This window comes from Amborella trichopoda, chromosome 1 (assembly GCF_054954075.1).
Source record: "Amborella trichopoda isolate Santa Cruz 75 chromosome 1, AtrichopodaSantaCruz75HAP2 v2.0, whole genome shotgun sequence".
NCBI classification, from domain to species: domain Eukaryota; kingdom Viridiplantae; phylum Streptophyta; class Magnoliopsida; order Amborellales; family Amborellaceae; genus Amborella; species Amborella trichopoda.
In genome coordinates this window covers 38,588,390-38,610,630 of record NC_142336.1, presented here as the reverse complement: position 1 = coordinate 38,610,630, position 22,241 = coordinate 38,588,390, and the positions used below count along the sequence as shown (strand labels likewise).

At 35.8% G+C, this 22,241-nt stretch overlaps 1 protein-coding gene across 14 annotated transcripts in view; it reads right to left on the bottom strand.

The window, feature by feature from the left end:
- Positions 1–4,384: 4,384 nt before the first annotated feature.
- ABCA1 (ATP-binding cassette A1) overlaps positions 4,385–22,241 on the bottom strand; it is a 169,728-nt gene continuing 151,871 nt past the window's right edge. For 10 of the 14 annotated variants that reach the window (XM_020671012.2, XM_088864481.1, XM_020671013.2 and 7 more), the window contains 12 exons: positions 20,606–20,878; positions 20,363–20,498; positions 17,824–17,903; positions 17,619–17,726; positions 17,348–17,498; positions 9,759–9,895; positions 9,579–9,653; positions 9,211–9,508; positions 8,019–8,152; positions 5,229–5,287; positions 5,042–5,132; positions 4,385–4,907 (listed from right to left, as the gene is read on the bottom strand). In XM_020671012.2, coding sequence (XP_020526671.2) covers positions 5,048–5,132; positions 5,229–5,287; positions 8,019–8,152; positions 9,211–9,508; positions 9,579–9,653; positions 9,759–9,895; positions 17,348–17,498; positions 17,619–17,726; positions 17,824–17,903; positions 20,363–20,498; positions 20,606–20,878 — 1,536 coding nt within the window. In that variant the 3' untranslated portion in view covers positions 4,385–4,907; positions 5,042–5,047. Of the gene's footprint in view, positions 4,908–5,041; positions 5,133–5,228; positions 5,288–8,018; positions 8,153–9,210; positions 9,509–9,578; positions 9,654–9,758; positions 9,896–17,347; positions 17,499–17,618; positions 17,727–17,823; positions 17,904–20,362; positions 20,499–20,605; positions 20,879–22,241 lie in introns of those variants that run through there. The other 4 variants (XM_020671014.2, XR_016053861.1, XR_016053870.1 and 1 more) reach the window with 4 other exon arrangements.

Genomic DNA, 22,241 nt, shown 5'->3' with positions numbered 1-22,241 from the left:
ATGATTACATCCACCCCAATTTGTTAGCCTTTTTAAAAAATGATGAAAATGCCCATACTTATAATTTTGAAGATATCAAGTTTATCAAAGCCCTTTATGTCCATTCAAAGACCAAAATAATTATTGAACCATTAAAGAGGGCAAAATAACTTCGAATCGATTGAAGTTGAAAAGTAGTAATACGTTCAGACTTTTAAAATTCAAAGTTTTTTTGTTTTTAACATAAAAACTTTGAATTTTAAAAATTTGAAGGCTTTTTGTTGCTACACAAAAAAAATTCGAGTAACAATTTTGGTTTAAAAATCCGAAGTTTGATGGACCATCTTTTTTTGGTCAAATAAGAACTTCAGATTTGAGAATCCAATGTTGTTTTTTTCTTTTTTTGGACTTTTGAGGTAAATTTTTAATGGTCAAAATTTTCTTTGTCAAAGTAAAAATTTCGGATTTTAAGAAGGCAAACATATCAAAGGCAAAAATTCTGTAAAAGCGAAATTAGATTAAAAACTTAGCATTCTCAACACCTAAAATTAAGGCATTTTGGGGTAAATGGCGCAAATTGGGTGTGTACATAATAATATTTCTATCTCCCACAGCATTATGGTTGCCCACTGTCCTATATTCCAAGCCCCATCCATGCATTCTAGTCCACTTTATTCACATCGATCAGAGCCCTCTTTTGTCGCAAATTAAGGAATGTACTTCTTGGCTTCCTATTTGGTGGAAAGCTCATCGCCCGTGTAACATGTGCTATCAATTAGGAAATTAGGTATGGGTGTGCTAAGTCTCGTAGAGTTAATTTTAGGTAATTAGAATTACAATTGGCTTCCCCATGGTTCATGACATGTATCACTATGTTAGTTTATGAATAGTAATGTAAGATATTGATTTGGTTGAAATTCGATGTAATATTGAAAGTGTTTGATGCAATGCGTCACAAGTGTACGTAACTGAATTTTGTTTAAGTATGTAATGAGTTGTAACCATGCAATCTCTCATTATTCAATTGAATGGAAATTCATGTTGGGGTTCTTAGAGGTGATATGAGGTTTATTTTTGAGTTTAACATGGTTAAGGTTCACCTAAAAATTAAATGGCAGCCACCGTCATTGGGAAGTATTAAACTGAATTTTGATGGTAGTTCACAAAGGAGGAACCTGGGACCAGCAGGATATGGTGGAGTTGCTAGAGATTGCAATGTGGCTGTTATTTTTTCGTATGCTGGGCCATTTGGCTGGGTATCGGGAAATCAAGCAGAGTTCTATGCTATGCTTTAAGGCGTAAAATTGAATCATCGGAGGCAATTAGCAATTGCTTGTATTATTGAAGAAGACTCCCAAAATGTGATCAACTGGTGCACAAAGGTCTCCACACCTCCATGGTGGCTAAAGTCCTTTTGGCTGGAGGCTATGGATCTCTGTAATTTTTTCCCAGTGTCCTTCAATCAACAATTTGGCGCCTAGTGGAGTGGATTTGATAGAGTTGATTGTTAGTAACAACTTAATTGTGTAACTTATTTATATTTCTCCATGATGTTAATAAAATCTCTATGATATTGTAAAAAAAAATAAAAAGGTATAATTGGTGGAATTTTAATGCAATTTATATGTAAAAGGTGTATAAGGGGTCAAGTGAGTGACAAGTACTTGCATGACCACTCTATAACCTATCAATATGTACATTTTATGCATCAATAATGTTGAGGTTTGGCCCTTGCTCTCATAAGCCGCCAATTGCACACAAGAGACCGGCAACCTTAATAAAGCTAACCATGCAAACCCTCAAAAGTTGTGCCATATGCCTAGGGCTAAAGAGTTTGACATTCCACTCTAGATCCTAAACCATCCAACTTGACTCATCTTGAAATCTTTCTTATATAGTTCGACAACAAATTCCTTCCCATAACTGATATATGAAATATATTTTATGAAGTGAACTGTTTGTCAGAATTAAATGTTAGTTCTAATGTACCTTTACCAAGCATTATCACAATGACAAACGCCCTCAAATTCAATTGAATTTTCATCACCCAGTGGTTCATGTCTTGAAGTCTCAATTATTTGATACATGACGTGTAGCAAGAATGTCCATTCACCAATTGTATTCAATGTCAATCACTTTCACTTCGATGACCATATTTATTTCTTCAATGGTCAAGTTTTCTTGGACACGAGGCTTTTGAGGAATCTTTTGGTATGAGCATTCCCTTCGAATAATGCCCGACTTGTATTCTATAGGATAAGTTTTGAAATAAAATTCTATTGATTCTCCTTTTTGGAAAGTGCAGCATATGCCTTGAAGTGTCCTCGCATATGTGCATGCGTTCTATGCTTCATACTCCGCATAAGTAGCATACCCACCCCTTAGTTTTATGAGCACAATAGTATAGAATGTTTCCATATAAATACATCGCTCTTAGTTTTATGAGCACAATAGTATAGAATGTTTTCATATAAATATATCGCTCTCTTTATCCTTTATAAAACCATAGTTTGGAATAATATTATTTTAAAATAGCACCTTTAACAACAAATACTACCACCAAACTTCAAATTTGTTAGCAACTGATAACGCTGCATCTCGAGTTCGATTCCTACCACTGAACTATCCAAAAGAAAAGAAAAAATTAATACAATGCAGATGATTGTTCTATTCAAGCCGGGAATTGTCTGCTCCAGCAAAGGAATGGCTCATCCACACCTTTGGTTAACAATATGGGGATGGCATGTAAAATTGCCAGTATGATGTAAATGTAATATACAATCATACTCGGAGAAAAAGAGAATCGCCATTATGAAATTATGTACAATTGTCGTCTTAAAAGTTAAACAGTCTACATTGCCAAACTTTACCCTTTCTTTGGGTTTTTTATTGTGTTAGTGTCGAAGTTAAATGTATTTGCTAAAGATTCGGATGTTCCATTTAATTACAGAGAGGTAAATATGTGCAACACCCAGTGAAGAATCCTAACCATAGTTACTGCGCATGAATGAAAGATACCAGTTCATAAATAATCTTAATAGCTAAATCACTTAACATAAACAACTACATGACTTTAAAAATGATGTCAGACACTAGTAACAGAGACCACATCCAATTTTTTTGAAATGTTAACTGCTGTGTTCTATTAAGTAAGAGAGCAGTACAATCGTATCAAAAAATAGGCTTAGCACAAACTGGGAGCTCTATATACAAAAATTCCCACCATGTTGGAGTGCTCTACAAAGGTAACGAAATGAGACTACCCTTTACGAGGGCAGCCCTATACAAGGCTTTTTGTCTATACAGGTGAGAAACTTTAATTTGGCAAAAAATCTCCAAAAGTATGGTATATTAAGACTGGGGATGGTTAAGTAGGGCTTCGGAAGCGGCGTCTTTAGCAAGTGAGTCAGCTTCTTGATTGGTCTCCCACCAAGTAGGCTTCCTTGAGACTTCCAAATCCCTGCTTAACTGAGTGATTTCGTCAAAGATATGGGCTAGCGACCAAGGTTGAGTGGAGGAATCAGAAGCCCATCAAATGACATTCAAGGACTCCCCCTCAACTACTAGAGTGCTACTCCACTGTTGGTTAAAGAGCTTGAGCCCTTCAAGAAGCGAGGGCCTCAGACGTGTGCGAGTCCGAGTGTCCAATGGGTTTGGAGAAGGACGCAAGAATGCATGACCTTCATGGTCCCTGAAGAGTCCACCAATCCCAGAGGTACCCAGGTCGCCTAATGAGCAACCATCAAAATTCAATTTGGTTTGGTCTGTCCTGGGATTGGAGGCCCCCAAAGGTAGGCATGAGAACTGTCTTGAAAATGCAGTTGCTACCCAGTCTTGGAAGAGAGCTGAATGAGGAAGGCCTCCGAAGTATTTGTGATTTGTTGCCCAAAACATGACCATGGACTTAATCTAGTCGAAGAGAGAGACTGGCAAAGATCTTTCTCGTCGGAAGATCCTACTATTCCTCTCGGTCCATATGATCCATGGTGCAGCAGCCACAGAAGCCCTCCACAGGAAAATACCCGATTTGGACCGGGGCAATGGATGCCAGGAGCTAAAGTGTGGTCTCCACATGCAATTCGTTGTTGAAAAACCCTCAAAATGTGGTTTCCACATGCAAATGTTTAGATCTGCCTGTGTTTAAAGAAAACTGAGAGACCCAAGAATGAGATTATCATTACTAACAGACTGGTCAGTCCAAAGTGAAAACAAGGATCATATCATGACCAAGATTTTCCTAAAAAATGAGGTAGGCATTAATCCATCGATCAATACATATTTAGAGATATGAACCGCAACTCCTTGCTAAGGGAATCATCTGCAAAACCTAAAATAATCCTTATTTCTTTGTTTATCAGATAACAAGGCGAAAAAGAAACAAAAGACTTCGCTAACAAAGGGAAAATTTTTCAATCAGCCACTCCACATTCACAAATTGCTAAGACCAAAAAATCTATAGTTATATCTCAAGTTTCGCAAAATCTTAAAAACAACTACATAATTATGTTACATACTTGAAGCATTGCTTGAAGCCACTCATCAATGATTATGTTTAAGAGGCAGTATAGCACAGTCCAACAGATCATAACTAAATGTTCATCGAGGTCGGAAATGTCCATCAAAATGATGGATGGTGTGCAGTAGGACCCACCACAAAAAGACACCATGCAATGTTGGGTCCCACACTCTCCACATTATGATCTGTTTTAATGGATGATCATGATCCAATGGATTATAGTTTCCCTTGGTGTACCGGCTATACCATTTAAATTTCCTTTTTCCTGAACAAACCATATGATGTTACTTCATGTGAACTTGATACCACAAGCTTGAATTGTTCCCTTGACATTTTCAGAGCGGATATTCTTGCTGAGAATCAACCCATGATTCTAGAAGTTGCGCAGTGAATTGTGAAATGATTTAGTCGTCTGGAAAATCGATCCAGCAATGGACATCAGTTCGAACAGAAGTGGAAGTCGCAACCACAAAATAAAGTAAGAACTAAATGGAAGTATAAATTGAAACATCCTGAATTAATAATTGGGTGCTAAATCCTTCCTACCTTCAACTACAATGGGTTAGCAGCAAAGTGATTGAAAATACTCTCCAGAGTTGACTGACTGATGCTATATTCTGCAATTCCTAGTTTGTACCTGAGAAGAAAAGGATTCATAGTTCAACGTCATGGTAAATAAAACAGCCAGATAGTGCTTAGATTGGAGGGAGTGGTAAAGCATGCAGGAGCACACCTGTTTCTCTCTATGTGCCCAAAGAGATCAGCAAGTGATGAGCCTTCTCGGTATGGAAGCTGAAATCACCATTGGAATTACAAAAGGCGAACAATTTTAAATTAGAATCAAAGACAAAAAAGTTAAGATCTATATAAAGAGGGAATATACCAAAGAATCATGTACGCTGACCCATTGTAGTGTGGGAGCACATATTGTAGTATGGGTCTCTCTCTCTCTCATATTGAAGATTGATATGAGAGAGAGAGAGAGAGAGTTCCCCAGCTGGAACCGGGTGGCCGGCCGAGAAGGGATGAGAGAGAGATGGTTGGGAGTGGGTTGAATGGGGTAGGTTACCCGGTCAAGAGAAAAGAGAGACATAGGACCTATGCGGGTTAAGGGAAATAGTCCAGCTAATTTAAAAGAATAAATAATATAAACTTAAAAGAGGTAGAGAATGAGGAGGCTCAATGAAACTTATCAAGTTTTTTTAAATAGCCCCTAATAGAAAATAAAAGAGAGGGGTTATCATGAAATGAAAGGGATTTTAGGGGGTCAGTTTCATATTTTCCCCAAAAAAAATAAGTTAAAGCAAATAGAGTAAAAACACTAATTATCTCTAACAGCACTCAAGTTGAAATTACCATCCATGCATCGCTGCTTACTTAGACAAACTTATTTTATTTACTTTATTAGTGCTTAGATAAGTTCGTTTTATTTGCGCCGAGCCTTTGGTGAGACAGTCAGCTAGCAAATCTTTACCGAACATACTTGTTTGATGATGTTTTCCACCTTTTCTATAATAAAGGGCATTGTATAATTTATACATTTGGTAGCGACATCATTTGAGGACAAAAATTTTAAAAAATGGGTTGGTACCTGTTAATATTCTTCTTCTTCTTCTTATTTTTTTTTTCTTTTGTTTTTCTAAATAATGGTTGACTGCATATTCTGACGTATCGTACAAGGAATCTGATCCATGCAAGCATAGAAGATTCCATACATGATTCTGCCATTGGGCTAGATCTAGGAGTTGTCCTTCTTGCTAGTCCAAGATGTCAAGTGTCTTTTAACCAGCAAATGATCTCTTGATATTTATCAACATTTGGATAAGTGGCTATGAATAAGTGGTCATGAAGATTATGAGCACAGCACCATTTAACATTTTTAAAATCCTTCTACGACTTTTTTAGTTATTATTTTTTTTTTCCCCCTCAAATTCTTCAGAAATTCATTCTTTGTTCTTCTCTAGCATCTTTGTTCTTCAGAAATTCATTCTTCGTTCTTCTCTAGAATATTGACACATGCTCTGTATAAAGGAACACATAACGTATATCAGAGAGCTGGATGGTCTTTATCAGCATCCACGTAGTTGATTATCATTCATACCATGGTTCCTTAGAAACTCTTTGTTAGTCATAGTACTACCCAAAGTTGGATGAAACATTTAACGGGGTGTTTCATAAGAAGTCATACCCATCCTATATGAAAACTGTACCAATACACACCAGAATTTGTACCACTACACAACATATATTGGAAACCCACAGTAATATATATGTTATAAAATCAACAAGTGGAACTTGTACTAACACAATGTGAATATTTGAAAATTTACAATTGAATCAGACTTTCGTATCAGATTGTAACATAAGACCAGCCACTCAGTAATCTTCGGTTACATGGCCCAAAAACATTTTTGGAGAATAATATAAATCTGAAGAAGGTTGAAAAAACTACAATTTCAGCATTAATCTTCCAACAGACTTAATTAACCATTATTAAGTCGAACATACAGTTTAGGAATTTGTATCCTTCAACAAAATCAGCCAAAGAAAAATCAGTTTCGAACCAAGCCTAAGGCTAGCCTACAGCTCAAACAGAAGAAGGAGAATAGAATAGCTTTAGGTCAATACCAAAAGGACTCCCACAATTATGCTCTAGGGTTTTGGGTTATGGTAGTAAAATTTAAGGTTTTGATAGATTGTTGAATGGGGTGTGTTTTCTGTTTGGGGTGTTGTGACAAGGGGAAAATATAAAGGAACAAGAAAATGACAGAAAGGAGGAGGAAACATAAAGGGAGAAATGAAAAATATTACCCGGGGGGGGGGGGGGGGGGGGGGGGGGGGGGACAAACGAATTTAAGGAGAAGAAATGGAAGAAGGAAAAAGAAAGAAGGGATAAGAGAACTTAAGGAGAAAAGGAAAAAAAGGATAAGGAGAGAAAAGGTAAAAAAGGGCAGGAAAGGAGAAGGGTAAAAAAGGGCTTAACCAAAGAATTAGGAAAGGGGGAAAAAAGAGCATAAGACAAGAAAAGAATTGAAGAATACCTTGGAGGAAAGAGACCTCAGGAGATGCTACCAGGCTTCTCTATAGAAATTAAGCAAAGAAATAAGCAAAGCCCTTTCTAGGTTTTTTTTTCCACAAGGGTTCCTCAAAACAAACGAACACCAAGGGACAGGACTGACTTGTCCACCTTTTCGCATATACTTGACATAACATAACGACCTAAATACTTTTACTTAAAAGAAAATCTAAAATGACTAAACTAACACCGAGTTCTCTACAGCACCAAGAGACATCAATATCCTAAGATAACTGTAAGACTAAACATGTTAAAGAGCCAAGTAGTCCTAGTTTCTCTCTCCAAAAAATTTTTTTTTTTTTACAGGGTCAATTCCTATTTCTAATCATCACATGCATTATGATATGGATGATGAACTTATTTCAGATGGTTAAATACGATAGGACCCTCGGAAACATGATATAAAGCATAATATAAATGAATATAGGAAGATATTTAATGACTTGCCTGATATTTAACACTCAATCCATTGCATCCTTGAAATGTTGCTCCATGAAATGATGAGAGAATAAAAGAATTAATAGCTGAGAACTTTTCATCAGCCAACCACCACTCAGCAAATATTCTCAAAGGAATACCACCTTAATTTTAACATAAAACACTTATCAGAAAAAAAGAAACAAAATGTAAAAACAAAACATCAGAGCCATCAGCAAGTATTTCATTCTGAAAATATATCTTTCACAAGGAAAAATATATCTCATGATGCAATTATAAAAAGAAATTATTATCACAAAGTGTATCAATTTTCAAGAAATAAAGAAAATATGGAAGGTTTTCAGTCATACTTAAAAAAGAATTAACCATTTTTTTCAACTTAACTTGCAAAATGCAACAAAGAAACTAGATATGAATGACCATAAAACAACATAATTGTAATAAAGAACATTGTGAGTCAAGGCTTATAGAATTAGTCACTGACAATACATAAATCCCAACTAAATTGGGGTTCAAGCAACAAATAAAAAAGATGACTTATGAACTTGATCATGTTTTGGAGCAAAAGATGTATTGAGTTTCATATGCTTTAAGTGGTATCCAGTGACAGTATATGGACTTTCATTTGCTTTAAACGATGTCATGCAATAATGCAAGGAAATCAATTCAACAACATTTATTCATGTATAGATAAGAAACAGGAAAAAGTTCGATGAATTTTTGACATGTTATAAGATTTATGATTAGGAAACTAAAGAATTCTAAGTTGCAACATAAGACAGAAATTCATATATTAGCAACAAATCACACATTTTTATATAATGCAATCACATAAGCATCAGGTAAAGGGAAAATGCTTCAATTTGAGACAGTCTTTATGTTCAATTGTGAAGGAAAAAGGCCCCAGGAAAAAAAAAATCTTCTCTCACGAGAGAGAACAGCCCAACTTATTTGATTGATGAATGCGCCATATCATCATCAGTGCATCACATAGAGGTGAACTTCATGACTGGGGAACTGATTCCATGCACGAGGGATGACTCACAATGATTTTGAGAACTATGTTTTGAATGATTCTCAAAGAAAAGATTGGAAATTTCTCCTATTAATATTAGGAGAAGAATGAATCTGAGAAGTTCAACAGTAGACATTAATTCTAAAGAAGCCACACAATTTATAAGATGGAGTTTGGCATCCATACCATCACGAGTTAGCTGCTCCGATAACTGCTCACAGAAAGCACCATTGGCAAGAGAGGTGTTTAATAAAAGTTTTTGTACACGCAGTTCATTGGATAGCAGGTGGCCAATGCTGATAACCATTTCTTGTGACAAACTGATCTCAGATACATCCGCTGAAGAAATGGAATCACTGCCGCCAATGCATATCTCAAAATCACTAAGTATACCCCTCGGGTGACATGGGAAATCAAAAAGAGCTTCTTGAATTCTGTGACATAAATTGTCCAGCTCAGAGGAGCAAACCTCAGATGGCTTCACCTGCAAATAAGCAAAATAGGCTATCAATTTGGAGAGAAAAAACAAGAACATTCAAGTGTTTGCAATCTACCTCTAGTTCAAGATAGTTCCCAAAACGTGTTTTCAGATGTTGTGGGCTCCCAATGCATCGAAGCCTGCCTCCAACCTTTAAGCAACAATAAGATTAAGAAGAAAGTAAGCTTCTGATGTTACTTTTTGAAATGTGTGTAATGAATTGAAATAAACGGAGAACTGGCAAAAGGAAATGCACCATTATCCCAATCCTTGTGCAAAGTGCCTGAGCTTCACTCATGCTATGTGTGGTTAGAATAACAGCTGTTTTCCCCTGTCTGGTTGACAAATGGGAAATAACATCCCACATAAATCTCTTTGCAAGAGGATCCATACCTGTTTTGCACAGAAAATCCATTATACCAGGAAATGTGGTTCAAACATAGTTCCCATTGTTACCATGAAACACAAGTTTTGGTGCCCCATAACAACCACAGGCACTGAATAAGAATCTATACAAGGCTTCAATTGTCAAAAAAGAAAAAAAAACAATTGCAGGGTTATTAACTCAAATGTGACTTTCATATATATAGAATACAAAAAACAACGTGGCATTTTTGCTCCACTAAGAAGTCCCATGATGCATTTTTATGTACTAGCAGTAAAATTCCTTATCCAATCATGGATTCGTATGCGTGTTTCTTTTTGTAGAAATCGCTTGAATTATAAGTAGTCCTTATTTTGTGGCACCATGCTTCAGTCTCCTAACCAAAATAGAAGTATTTGGTCTCTTCAACAAAATAAAAGAAAAACATGCAACAATAAGTAATAGTATACTTGTTTCTGATATAAGTCATATTCTAGACTATCTGATATAAGTCATATTCTAGACTATGCAACCAATAGAGAGGTTAGAAAGTTTATGGGTCTAGATCTCCAGGAAAGAAGGGAAAAAATAACAAGTGAAAAAGAGAAGAGAGAGAGCACGCAGAATAAGAGGGAAAGGAGATCGAGTTGGGGGGAGCAGAAGATTGTCATAGGGTTTATGTATTTTTACACATAATAAGACAACTTTGTCCTAAAATTTACAAAAGGACTAATCAGTCCTAAAGAATAAAAAAAGCAGTACTATTGAAATAGAAAAATCCCACACGTGTCCTTAGAACATAAATACACACACACACACACACACCACATTCCCCCTCAGGTCGGTGTATGTATGTCATGCATGCCCCAAGTGGTTATAATTGTTGGGGTTATGTGGCCATTTAAAGACCTTACGAAAGCATGTAAAACTATGACTATGAAGATATGATAACTCCAGTGGGTGTTTGGTGCTTCTTTGGGCATGTTATAATAGTGTCTGGTCTGGAATAAGGATAAAAAAGGATATGTAGGATGGCATCGAATTCCTTGGAAACATTCTCCATAATTTCTGATTAATATTTCATGCATTTTTTGTTGCATAGTCTCATTTCGTGCTTCCATTGTCTTGGTGAGTATGATGTCATAAATTTCATCAGGAACATCTCTTGGTTCATTCTCATCCATTCTTATTATGGCTCCGCAGAAGGGGACTATTTGAAGCATAGTATCTTCAGAATATTTCTTTTGAGAAAACATGTCAGCTAAGATATTATTCTTTCCAGAAATATGTTTATATTCAAAATTCCATTGTGGAAACCAACTTGCCCACCTGAGTAACTGTGGATTTGGAAGAATCTTGTTTTTGAATTTGAGCATATTCGGAAAAGTTGAAAGATCCATTTCAACCACGAAAAAATGTCCTATCAGATGAAATTGAAAATTTTCAATTCCTCTTTTTACTACAAGGATTTCTTTAAATGTAGAGTGGTAATGAAATTCAGATTCTTTGAACTTTCCGCTTTTATATCCACAAATCATTCGTTCTTTATCTTTTTCTTCAAGTAAGGTGCATGCCCAAAATTCATCCGAAGCATCAGTTTGTAAAATCTTTTTTCCTTTAGATGGGATTTTTAAAGAAGGAAGATTATGAGAAAGTCTTTTGAGCTCAAGAACACACTCAGTCTGTTTTTTTGTCCAAGGTGGTGCTTTTTTCTTCAGAAGGAGATAAAGTGGACTAGTGAAGAGAGCAAGCTTTGGAATAAAAGGGGACATATAATTTACAATTCCTAGAAATTGTTGAATCTGCTTTACAGAAGATAAAATATCTGGAAATTCTAGTAAGTGTTTTGCTATATGAGGCTGGAGTTTATACATTCCGTTATGGAAATGCATACCAAAGAAATCAATTTCTGTCGTAGCAAAAACACATTTCTTTTCAGAAAGCGTAATGCCATATTTACAACACAGGGAATAGAATTTTTCTAATGGAAGTATATGACTATCAAGATCTGGAGAGAATAGGAGTATATCATCTATATATACTAGTGCCTGCGTCAAGATTGGTTCAAAAATGTTGCTTAAAACTTTTTGAAAATATGTAGGTGCATTTTTTAAACCAAAAGGCATGACAGTTCATTGAAAATGATAATTTGGTAAACAAAAGCTGTTTGAAGACGATCATCTGGATGGATTCCTATTTGCCAAAAACCTGATTTTAAATCAAATTTAGAAAAGATGTGTGCATGAGAAATTTGAGAAAATAGTGCAGTTTGGTTTGGCAGAGGGAATTTATCATCTGCAAGAAAAGCATTCAAAGGTTGATAATTGATTACTAACCAAAGTTTTCCTCTGATTTGTTCTGCTCTTTTATTTACATAAAAGGCTTCACAAGCCCAAGGAAAACTTGTAGTTTCAATCAATTGTTCCTTTAGCAAGTCTTGAATTTCTAGTTTAGCTTGTTCCAAAAGATCAGGATTTAAACCTATGTGAGAAGCTTTTGTGGGATTTATGTCCTCATTATTCTTGAAAGGTAGTTTGACATAAAAGTTCTGATTTCTCCAAAGAGGGTTTTTGCATTTTTGTGAAACTCAGTATGGGAATTTGCACAGCAGTCTGTCAAGATTTTTTGTTGAATGGCTTCTAAACTGTGAGGTTGGTCTAATGAAGCAATCCAGGGTAAGGTTAGGTTCCTATAATGTAATCCTTTGGAGGTCCATTGAAGTTTTACCTGGTGTAGGACATTAAATCCAAGCAATAGTTCTTTATTGGGCAAATGGGATCCTAACAGTTTGTGCTGGATAACAAGTTTGGGAAATTTTTTTATCAAAATGGGTTTGCTAATCTGGTTTATTGTAAATTTTTCACCATTAGCAGCTCGAAAAGTTTGGTTGCATGTTTCCCAACACTGTTTTGGTAGTAAATCTGGTTTTAAGATACTAGCTGATGCTCTTGTATAAAAAAGGCTATTATGGATAAAAGTTTTGCATAGTGTTCAGGAAGTATCTAGACCAAGGCTATTGGGGTTGGCTGAAAGGGTAAACTGACTATTTCTGCATGAGTTTCCTGTGAAGACAATATCCCTGAGATATGAGTGTTGCTTATTTCATTTACCTCATTGTCGTCTGAATATGCAAAGACAATAGGGTTTCTGAAGTCTGCTCATCATCAAGAGAGAACACATATTCTAAATCATCATCAATTTCTTCATCCAGAACTTGGGAAAGGAGGTGGATAATCTTTTTCTTCTTTTTCTGATTAGGGCAGGTTTTTGCAAAATGTCTCTTTTGATCACAGACATAGCATCTATCTCCTTTCTTGTGTTTAAAATTCTGGAACCTTGATCTTCTGAGAAATTTAAATCTCTTGTATTTTTTCTTTTTTCTTCAGTGTTTGAGGTTTTTGTCATCTTTCCATTTAGGTGGACAAACACACTGTTTTTCTGAATTACATTTGATCTCGAGATATGGTTTATCACAAGATTTTCCCAATAGCTGCTTATTGTTTTCCATTTCTTTGAGAAATTCAACTTGGTTGCACAGTCTTTCTAAGGCATGGAGAACATATTGATATAATTCACCAAAACTGGTGTTTTGAATAGTAAGCCCCTGGTTTTCCATAGTCTTTGTAGCTTCTTTGCCAAGAGTCGGAGGTACAGATTCAAGATAAAATTGTTTTAGGTTAACATCATCAATTCCTCCTATCTTATGGTACCTCTTATTCATTTCTGAAAAGTGTTTTTCAAGATCTTGTCTCTTAAATGAACAATATTTGAGTTGAAAAAACTCTTCTCTTGCAACGATTTGTTCATGTTTCACTGGGCCTGAGAATTCAGCAACAAGATAATTAAGAAATTCAATAATGGACTCACTATTTCGCAACTGCATTTGCCTGTATTCTCCAAGACTTATGTACCAATCAAAAAGTCTTCCTCTTAACCTAACAATGACTTTAGAAATTGTACCAGCTAAAGAATTAGCCAGATTGAGCATTTCAAAATGCATCCATCCTTGGATTTCTCTAAATCTGTCATTCCATCGAGATGGTGGAATGTCATCAATTGTAAAGCCTTTGGAGGAGTCACCATATGTGGGGATCGGTTGAGGTTCTTGGTGGTTAGGTGGTCTGAGGTCTTCTTCCATTAAAGGGTCAGGTTTAGGTGGCTTTTCTGGAGGATTCATCATCAATAAGGATTCAGAATCCATAGAAGAAGAAGATGTATCTTCAACGAATGTTTCAGATGTATCAGTCATATCATCTGAAGAGCGGGTTTCATTTTGAAGATTAACTTCAAGCTCTTTTGTTAAGTTCTTAAGAAAAGAACTCATATCATTTAAGGGTTTAGAGGGAACATTCATCTGAGCCGGAACAGAAGAGGCCATAACATCTGATTCAGTGTCATAATTTTGAAACATTTGGGTTTCTTGTTTTGGTATTTGGGAACCAGTAGAAGGATGGACAGTGGTTGGTGGTGAAGTTGTTTGGGGACTGGGAATTGGATGTTGGGATGACGATGGGGTGTGCATACTTGGTTTGTTCTTAATTGGGGAAAAAACATTGCTTCAGGAAATTTTCTTTCCGGCACAAATGTCTTTAATGGTCTGAAACCATAATTTCTGGGAGAAATGAGACCAGTGGCTGGGTAAAGAGTTCTCGTGGGAGGAAAAGGGTCTGGATTTCTTAAAGTGGGATAAGCCTGGGTATGTGGAATTGGTAACAAAGGTTGGTACTGGGATTGGTATTGATACTGAGGATATTGGGATTGATATTGCGTTTTCCAAAGGTCTTTTTCAAGGCTTTGAAGTTGTTTTTCCAAGGAGGTTTTCTCTTGTCCTCTTTGAACTAGCAAATAAGATTGCTCATTGATATCTTTTACTGTATACAAGATATGCATCAATTCTTCATGCAACAATTGAATTCTTTCTTTTAATTGAACTATTATACCTGATAATCCCTGCATCTGGGTAGACATTGCATTTTGCTTTTCTTCGCTCCGAAGTACTAAATTCTGAGATTTGGCATTCTCAGCTTGCCAATTTATACGAGCTTCGGCTGGAGAAATGGACTTTTGTAAACCAGTGTTGTCTCTTCCATTGGGATTCTTAATTTTCCATACAGGCTTTTCATTTTCTTGGGGTCTCTCAAAATCATGTAAAGGAGGAAAATTTGAGATATAATTTGAACTTCGCGGATCAAAAGCTAAACAGTTTGGAATCTGTTTATCTTCTGCATCATCCCATCCTGAAGGAACTATTTCTAAAACAGGGAATTTGGATTTTTGATTTGAACATGCATATGTCACATAGTAATCCCATTTCCTAAACTTTCTCCAAGCAAACCAACAGATGGATCACCCTCCATATATCTTTGATGAAGATTTTGTTGTGATGATTTTTTCTTTTTGCTTTTTCTTTTTGGAAAATCATCTAAAACTTCTTCAAGACAAGTAGAGCAATCACAAGTATCAAACCAGTTATGGCCATCAGAAGTTTTTTGTTCATAAACTGGCTTTCCTGTTCTATCAAAAGCAACAACAAGGACTTTTTCAAGCAATCCATGAAATTGGGTTGGAAATATTTCTCTGGTTTGGTGCTCAGCTATCCTTTGATTTTGAAAATTTATCTGCACAGTTCCCTTTGGCATTCTAATCATTCTAGAATCCGATTGCATCAATGGCTGACATTGATTTTGAAGAGTTTCATAATTTGTCACCCATGTAGATGGAATTAATTCAAGCAACCTTTCTCGAGAGATTTGTTTAGGAATATAATGATAGACAGGTTGGGAAATGTTATCAATTTTGATAAACAGTGTTGTATTTTCTTGTTATGGGGACAAAGGGGTAACTATGTCAAAAGCATGGTTCTGTAGTCTAAAGTAGAAGGATTATTTAAAAAGAGCTCTAAAATAGTTAAAATATTAAAGTCCCCTACATTTGCGGTAAATTCCTAGTAAAAACGAGCAACCAGATAATATCACAAAAAATACACTGCCTATAATATCCTGTAAGATTATTGCTGCTACGATTCTAGACAGAACAAGATGCAATGTGTAGATTATTTGCTGCTAAGATTCTAGACAGAACAAGATGAAATGTGTAAGATATATTACAAAAAATGACTTTGTGGCCTAACAATTGGCTACTAGCTTGGATATGCATTCTACATCTCACAAAGGCCTGGGTCATCCAAACTAACATGAAGTGCCAGATTAAACTACTCATGGCACTACAGAATCAAATGAAGTCTTGATAAATACTTGGATGACAAACATGGCTCAGGTTCAATTACGAAAGGCAAGTTAAGCACAGTTAAAATCTCAGCGTCCCTATGCAGGCACCTAAGCATGTGCTGCAGCACATGGTGAGCATCAGATAGGCTCATGTGGCTCCCAGTGTAACCCTCCAACATAATACCCCATGAAAGCTGGAGATTTGCTGATTATACCAATCAAAAGGCACACTTTTTTCTCACTGCCACTTTGGAGAATTCAAAAAAATGTCACACAAATAATTGATAAGCCTGCTTTTGGATGTCTATGAGTTGCAAAGCTACCCAAAAGCACAAACAATGCATAATTCAGGACTTGTTATAAATGAGTATTTCAATATTTGGTCGCTTTATTACAAATTAATGGGATTGTAAATTATAAAATGTTTTTAAGTAAGTTGACATCTTGCTTTGACTTGTAAGGAATTGTGATACTGTGCATTTTTTTAAATGCTCCCATACGATCGTAGTATCTACACTATGTTGAGATCCTTGGAAGGAAAAACAAGCTTCGGAGCTAACACCTATTGAAGTTGCTTGATCCAGATATCCTCCAAAAAAGAAAATTGCAGGTTAACGAGCGGTAGATGAATCATGATGATCTACAATGATGAAATTTCCATATAGCTTCGAAATCAGAGATATTCCCTTGATGCAAGAGTAGAAAGTGAGCCTAAAGGTACATCAATAAGAATGTTGCTTGCTACATTTAATCAGTAAGAAGGTTAGAGGGATCTCACAAACAAACAGAGATGCCATTTGAACTGAAAAAACGCTTGCTTCAAATGCAATGAGCACAAGCTGAGCTTACAGAGAATATATCCCCATGAGGTAACACTGAGTATCATTGGCCGTGCCGTTTCAAAGTTGAAAATGATGGCAGACCATTTGGTACACGGGGCAGATCAAGTTTGCCCCATAAAGGCATATTATCAAAGGAAGATTTAGCGGTTAGTCATTCATTCATGATATCCTCAACATTCAAAGAACGAAGTCTGAAATGCCAAAGATTACTGAAATCTTCTATGTTTTACAACAGGTAAAAAGCAACAAGGAAAGATCTTTCATACTAAACCAAACTTTTTGTGACTTGAATCAAGAAGATTAAAATATATGCTATCACGTTAGCAACAAAATAGGCCCAAACAAATAGAGTAGCATCTCAAGATGGATAATTTTAATAACAAAGCACAAATAAAATCTTGTTTGGAAATACCTGTTGAAGGTTCATCAAGAATTACAATAGGAGGATCCCCGATCATTGCCATAGCAACAGACAATTTGCGTTTGTTTCCCCCACTAAGGGAGCTAGATATTTTATCAGCATGTTTTAATAAATTGAACTCTTTCAATTTTTCCATAACAACCTGAGGTGCAATTATTATTGAAAGTTAATAAAAGCATTTGAAACATCTTGAACAAGTTATAAAATACATATATGGGGATTAATGTAGATAACTACAAGAGATGTAAGAAGCTATACATACCCTATTGGTTATATCTATTGGAACACCTTTCAATCTGGCATAAAGCTCAAGATGCTCTCGGACACTGAGAAAGTCTATCAAAGGGTCAAATTGTGGGCAGTAACCAACCTATAACAACAAAAGAAAATAAGGACAAAGATCCTACATTACAATACAAATCTGAAACTATATATGACTAAAGCGTCTGAACTGTCTCATTTCATACATGTCGCCGAGCTGCCTTCGGGTGTAAACGTATGTCATTCCCGAATATGTATGCAGTTCCTTCAGTTGGATGTTCTTCTCCTGCACAATCATAGAGGATAAAATTAGCAGAGTAAAGAAGCAACATTCGTAGTGAGTTAACACTAAAATGTTGGAAATAAAAGAATTAAGCTTTATTTTAGTTGATGGGAAGAACTGTCTTTTATCTTTGTTTAGGACTTATTTGTCTTATTTCTCTAAGCAATGGCAGTAGTGTCCATAAATTGTTAATAGGAGTTACAACAACACCTATTTTTTGGTGCCCTAGGTCAACAACAAAGCGGGGAAGTTACAGTGGGGGTCTAGGGTTTGTTGTTTTTGACCAAAGTTTACTGAGAAAACCTAGATCTTGCTGCTTTCAACAATTTTTGTTGATTATTTGCCTAGGGTTTGTGATTTCGGCGAACCCATGGTAGCGAGAAGGGGATGTAGAAGGGGGATTTTTGTAGATCCACTCCATGATCCCATAGATGACATAATTGAGGTACTTGAAAGGTAAGTACAACAGCTAGGGCAGCAGTTTGCAACCTCAATAATGGGCAAGACGGTGATCTTTCAGCCCAAGAGGATCTTGAGTACAAGCATTTTCACTTTTGTGCTGCACATGGGGGGTCGAGTGATGAAGATAGTGACAGAAGACCTAGATGTGGGTAACATCACTCTAGGGATTTTGATTTGGGGGATGAGATTATTGATTTTAATACTTGAAAATCAATAGGATATAGATTGGGATCTGCCACCAATCTTCGATGCTACTTAGATGACGAACAAGTTCTTATAGGAGATCTAATCAACGATGATGATCAAGATTTTGTGGTTGAATTGGTATTTGACGAGGAAAAAGACGAAGGACTCAAAGGAGAATTGATAGGTGAAGGTGTTGCTTTAGGTGCTGATCTCAAAGATGCACTTGGGGTGTGTTCTACAGCTAAGTTTGGGCAAATTCAGAAAGGTTACATGGCTGAAGTGATGCAATTCCAACAAAATTATGTGATTAAAATATTCTACCGACATACAATGACCCTTTCCTCGAGGATTTCTCAATTCTAATGCACAATCATTGTGTTTTGATTAGTGTAGTAACCCACAAGTCCCAGAATCATGTTTACAATATCTGAGTTGAAGAATGTTGCCAGACTAACGCCAATTTCATATTAGCACACTTCAAAACTCCAAGACGAGTTTTCTCCAACCAGGGGAGAATGATGGGGGAAAAATAATTATCCTTATTTTTTGTTTTTATTCAATTTCAAAAGATGCGTATTACAATTTTAGTTTTACGGTTTATTTCTAGGGATTTAGTTTTTAAAACTTTCAAGGTTTTTATTTTTTTATTTACTTCATAAGAACTATTCACAAATTCTATTCACGAGTACTGTTCATGGGTACTGTTCAAAGGGCTAAAACTGCCATTATGAAATTTAAGTTTAAGTTAGGATATATGGGTCAATGTATTATTTGTTTGGACACTTTTTGTACTTGCAACATTAAATTAAAATATATAAGAGGTGCGTGGGGTATTGTGGGGCTCATAATTCCACATGATTTTTAGAAATTGAAAGTCAAGGCTTTTGGAACCGTAGCTTGGGGGTGGAGAAGAAACCCTAGGTTTCTTTGAATTATGCTTGTGTTTGGCTTTGTTGCTTACTGATTTTATTGTTCCCTCTAATTTCTTGTATCACAAGTTCAGCCCTAGTATGTTCCCATAGGGTTTCTATAAACCATAGTTGATTTTTGAGCTCTTTAAAACTCTAGAAAAAGAAGTATTGCTTACTAATCTTCCCTATCTCAGAATTTGCAGCAATACTTAAAGGAGTAACAGTACCCCATTGTTTAAGGAATTAGATGTGAGATGTACCATAACCTGTGAGGGTAATAACTTTAGGTATCTTCCAATAAGTTTTCCCAGTAGTTTTGATTAATTTTTAGTATTATTTCTTATATTCTGTGAATTTTTAGGAACGTGTTTTGTACTAAAAATTATAGCGAAAGTTTGTTTAAAGCTCCTGGATAGTTTCTATTTCTTTTAGTAGTGAAAATAAATCTTAGGTTATATCTAGAGTATTATTTTTTATTTACAGCAATATTTAGTGGCCCATGTAAGTGGAATTAAGGTATAATGAATAAAAAAAAAATTGAATTTAATACCTTGAGTTCCACATAGCCACTCCTTTCATTTTGGTTGTGTTTTTTATGATTATCTTAGTGATTTTCAAATTAACTAGAATATTTGACCTAAGTCATAATTTTATTAGAAGTTCAAATTATCACTTTGTGAGAGAATGGCCTCCTAATTTATCTTGAATTGTTCAAACATAAGATTTGAGTCAAAGTTCTAGATGGATTAGAACTGAATATGCTTCAAAATATCTCGGGATAAGGTTCTAAACATCCTCTTTGCATCATGAAAGCATGAAGACAGAATATAATAGAATAATACGGTAGTCAATGGATTGACCAGAAACTACATATAACATTGCAATTAAAGGAGATAAGCTAACCAGATATTATTGACAAAGTTGTTGTCTTCCCTGCACCATTTGGTCCAAGGAAGCCGAAACATTCTCCTGCTCTAACAGAGAAAGTAAGAGAATGGACAGCAACTTTATAAGTGTTAAGCCTTCCACCATGATACACCTGAAATAGCATGGAATATTCAATTAGACAGGAATATGATTGTTCTCCTTCTGAGATTGGTAAAGTAACATTTGTTACTTTCATCAGAAAGTTGATTAAACAAGTACCTTGTGAAGATCACGTAAATATATTATGCTATTCTCAGCAGCACCAGAATAGACTCTGAATCTCTCTGCCTGAACATCCGCATCTTCCTCACTAGAACCTGAAGCATGACTTCCCAACAATGATTCAATCAGGGGCTCAGATATACTCTTAAACGTGAAAATGTGGCTGAATGCCTTTGGTCCTTTTGTCCACCATCCCTTGATTGTACAGAAGCTTAACTGGTGGGATGAGAAATATTCAAGCCCAATGGTACATACAAAATATAGGACGCTCTGTTGATCAGGAAGAAAGATAGTGACTTGATAAGCAGCTTATTCACCATTTAGAATTTTGTCAATCAATGATAAAAGAACATCATGGCAAGACATGACCTGGTGTGCAGACCATATTAAATGGCCTGCCAATCAATGAGATATCCATGCCATCCTAAATACTTGGACTCACTCGTATGTCTAAAAACGTTTTATCTTAAGTATTGAATGGCAAAAAAGAGTTAGTGTTTCTCTTATCAGTTTTATGTCTACAAGAAATGTCAGGATGAGTTTCTCCTTTTCTTCCTTAGGAAAAGTACCCACTACCTATACATCAAAAAGAATAATCCATATTCCTCTTTACCCAGGAAACCTACCCATGTCCTCAAGGGTGCAAGAAGCAAAACCTAATAGGAATGGTGAGACGGATTCACATCGAAAGGATACTGTAATAGGTTACAGCACTCATGATCTTCTTCCTGAGCAAGTATATCACTCCAATGAACAACTTTCCACGACAAATTAGTGGAAAAATGAAAACTGAGGCCGCATTTCCACTGAACGCTTCTTTTCTTTATAGTTTAAATCATAGTTAATGGTACTGGTACATAGTATGCAACAGTGTAAAAAGATTAAGGTAAGCTCTTATGAAAATGCACAAAGGTACAATTTCTAGAGAAGTATGGAATGGGTTTATATAGAATCTGAACTCTGTATTGTATTTGGAACATCATCAATGAGTACTTATTACCAAGAATGGTAATTAGTCGAAACAGTACACTACGACTATCAATTCATTCAAAATAAAAGATTATAAGTTTTACATTTAACTTTCAAAATATAAATAATAATGCTTACAATTAACTTGATCGCATTTTTTAGTTTTATGAGTTTCTAGCACATATGGATAGAAGTATTCAGTAGCTAATGGTAGAACCCATACTTTCCAGACCAGTACGTGTGAGTTTCTTAGAAACATCCCCAGACGGCTTCATTCAGGTACTGGATACTAGAACACCAGAAATGGGAAAAATAATACTCTTAAGGAGTTTCCTTAGTAAATACGGTCCAATGTCTACAGGTAACAAACAGTCAACATCGACTAATAGGAACAAGATCACTCTGAAACACCAATATATCCCCCTAATGTTTGTAGAAAGACCAGAGGATGAGATAAGCCACCAAGGACCGAATTGATAATCTTGCAAAACCCTCCAAGCACCATGTCAACAAGCTTCCTCTTTGAAGTCCCAATAATATTGAGTTCCCACCATCGCATGATGGAGGTAGCCATCCAACTTTTCAAAGAGAAAAAATACGAAGTTTGATAATACTCCGCAAAGAGTTTTACCTTGCACAAGACAGGATAACCGTTTCCAACATT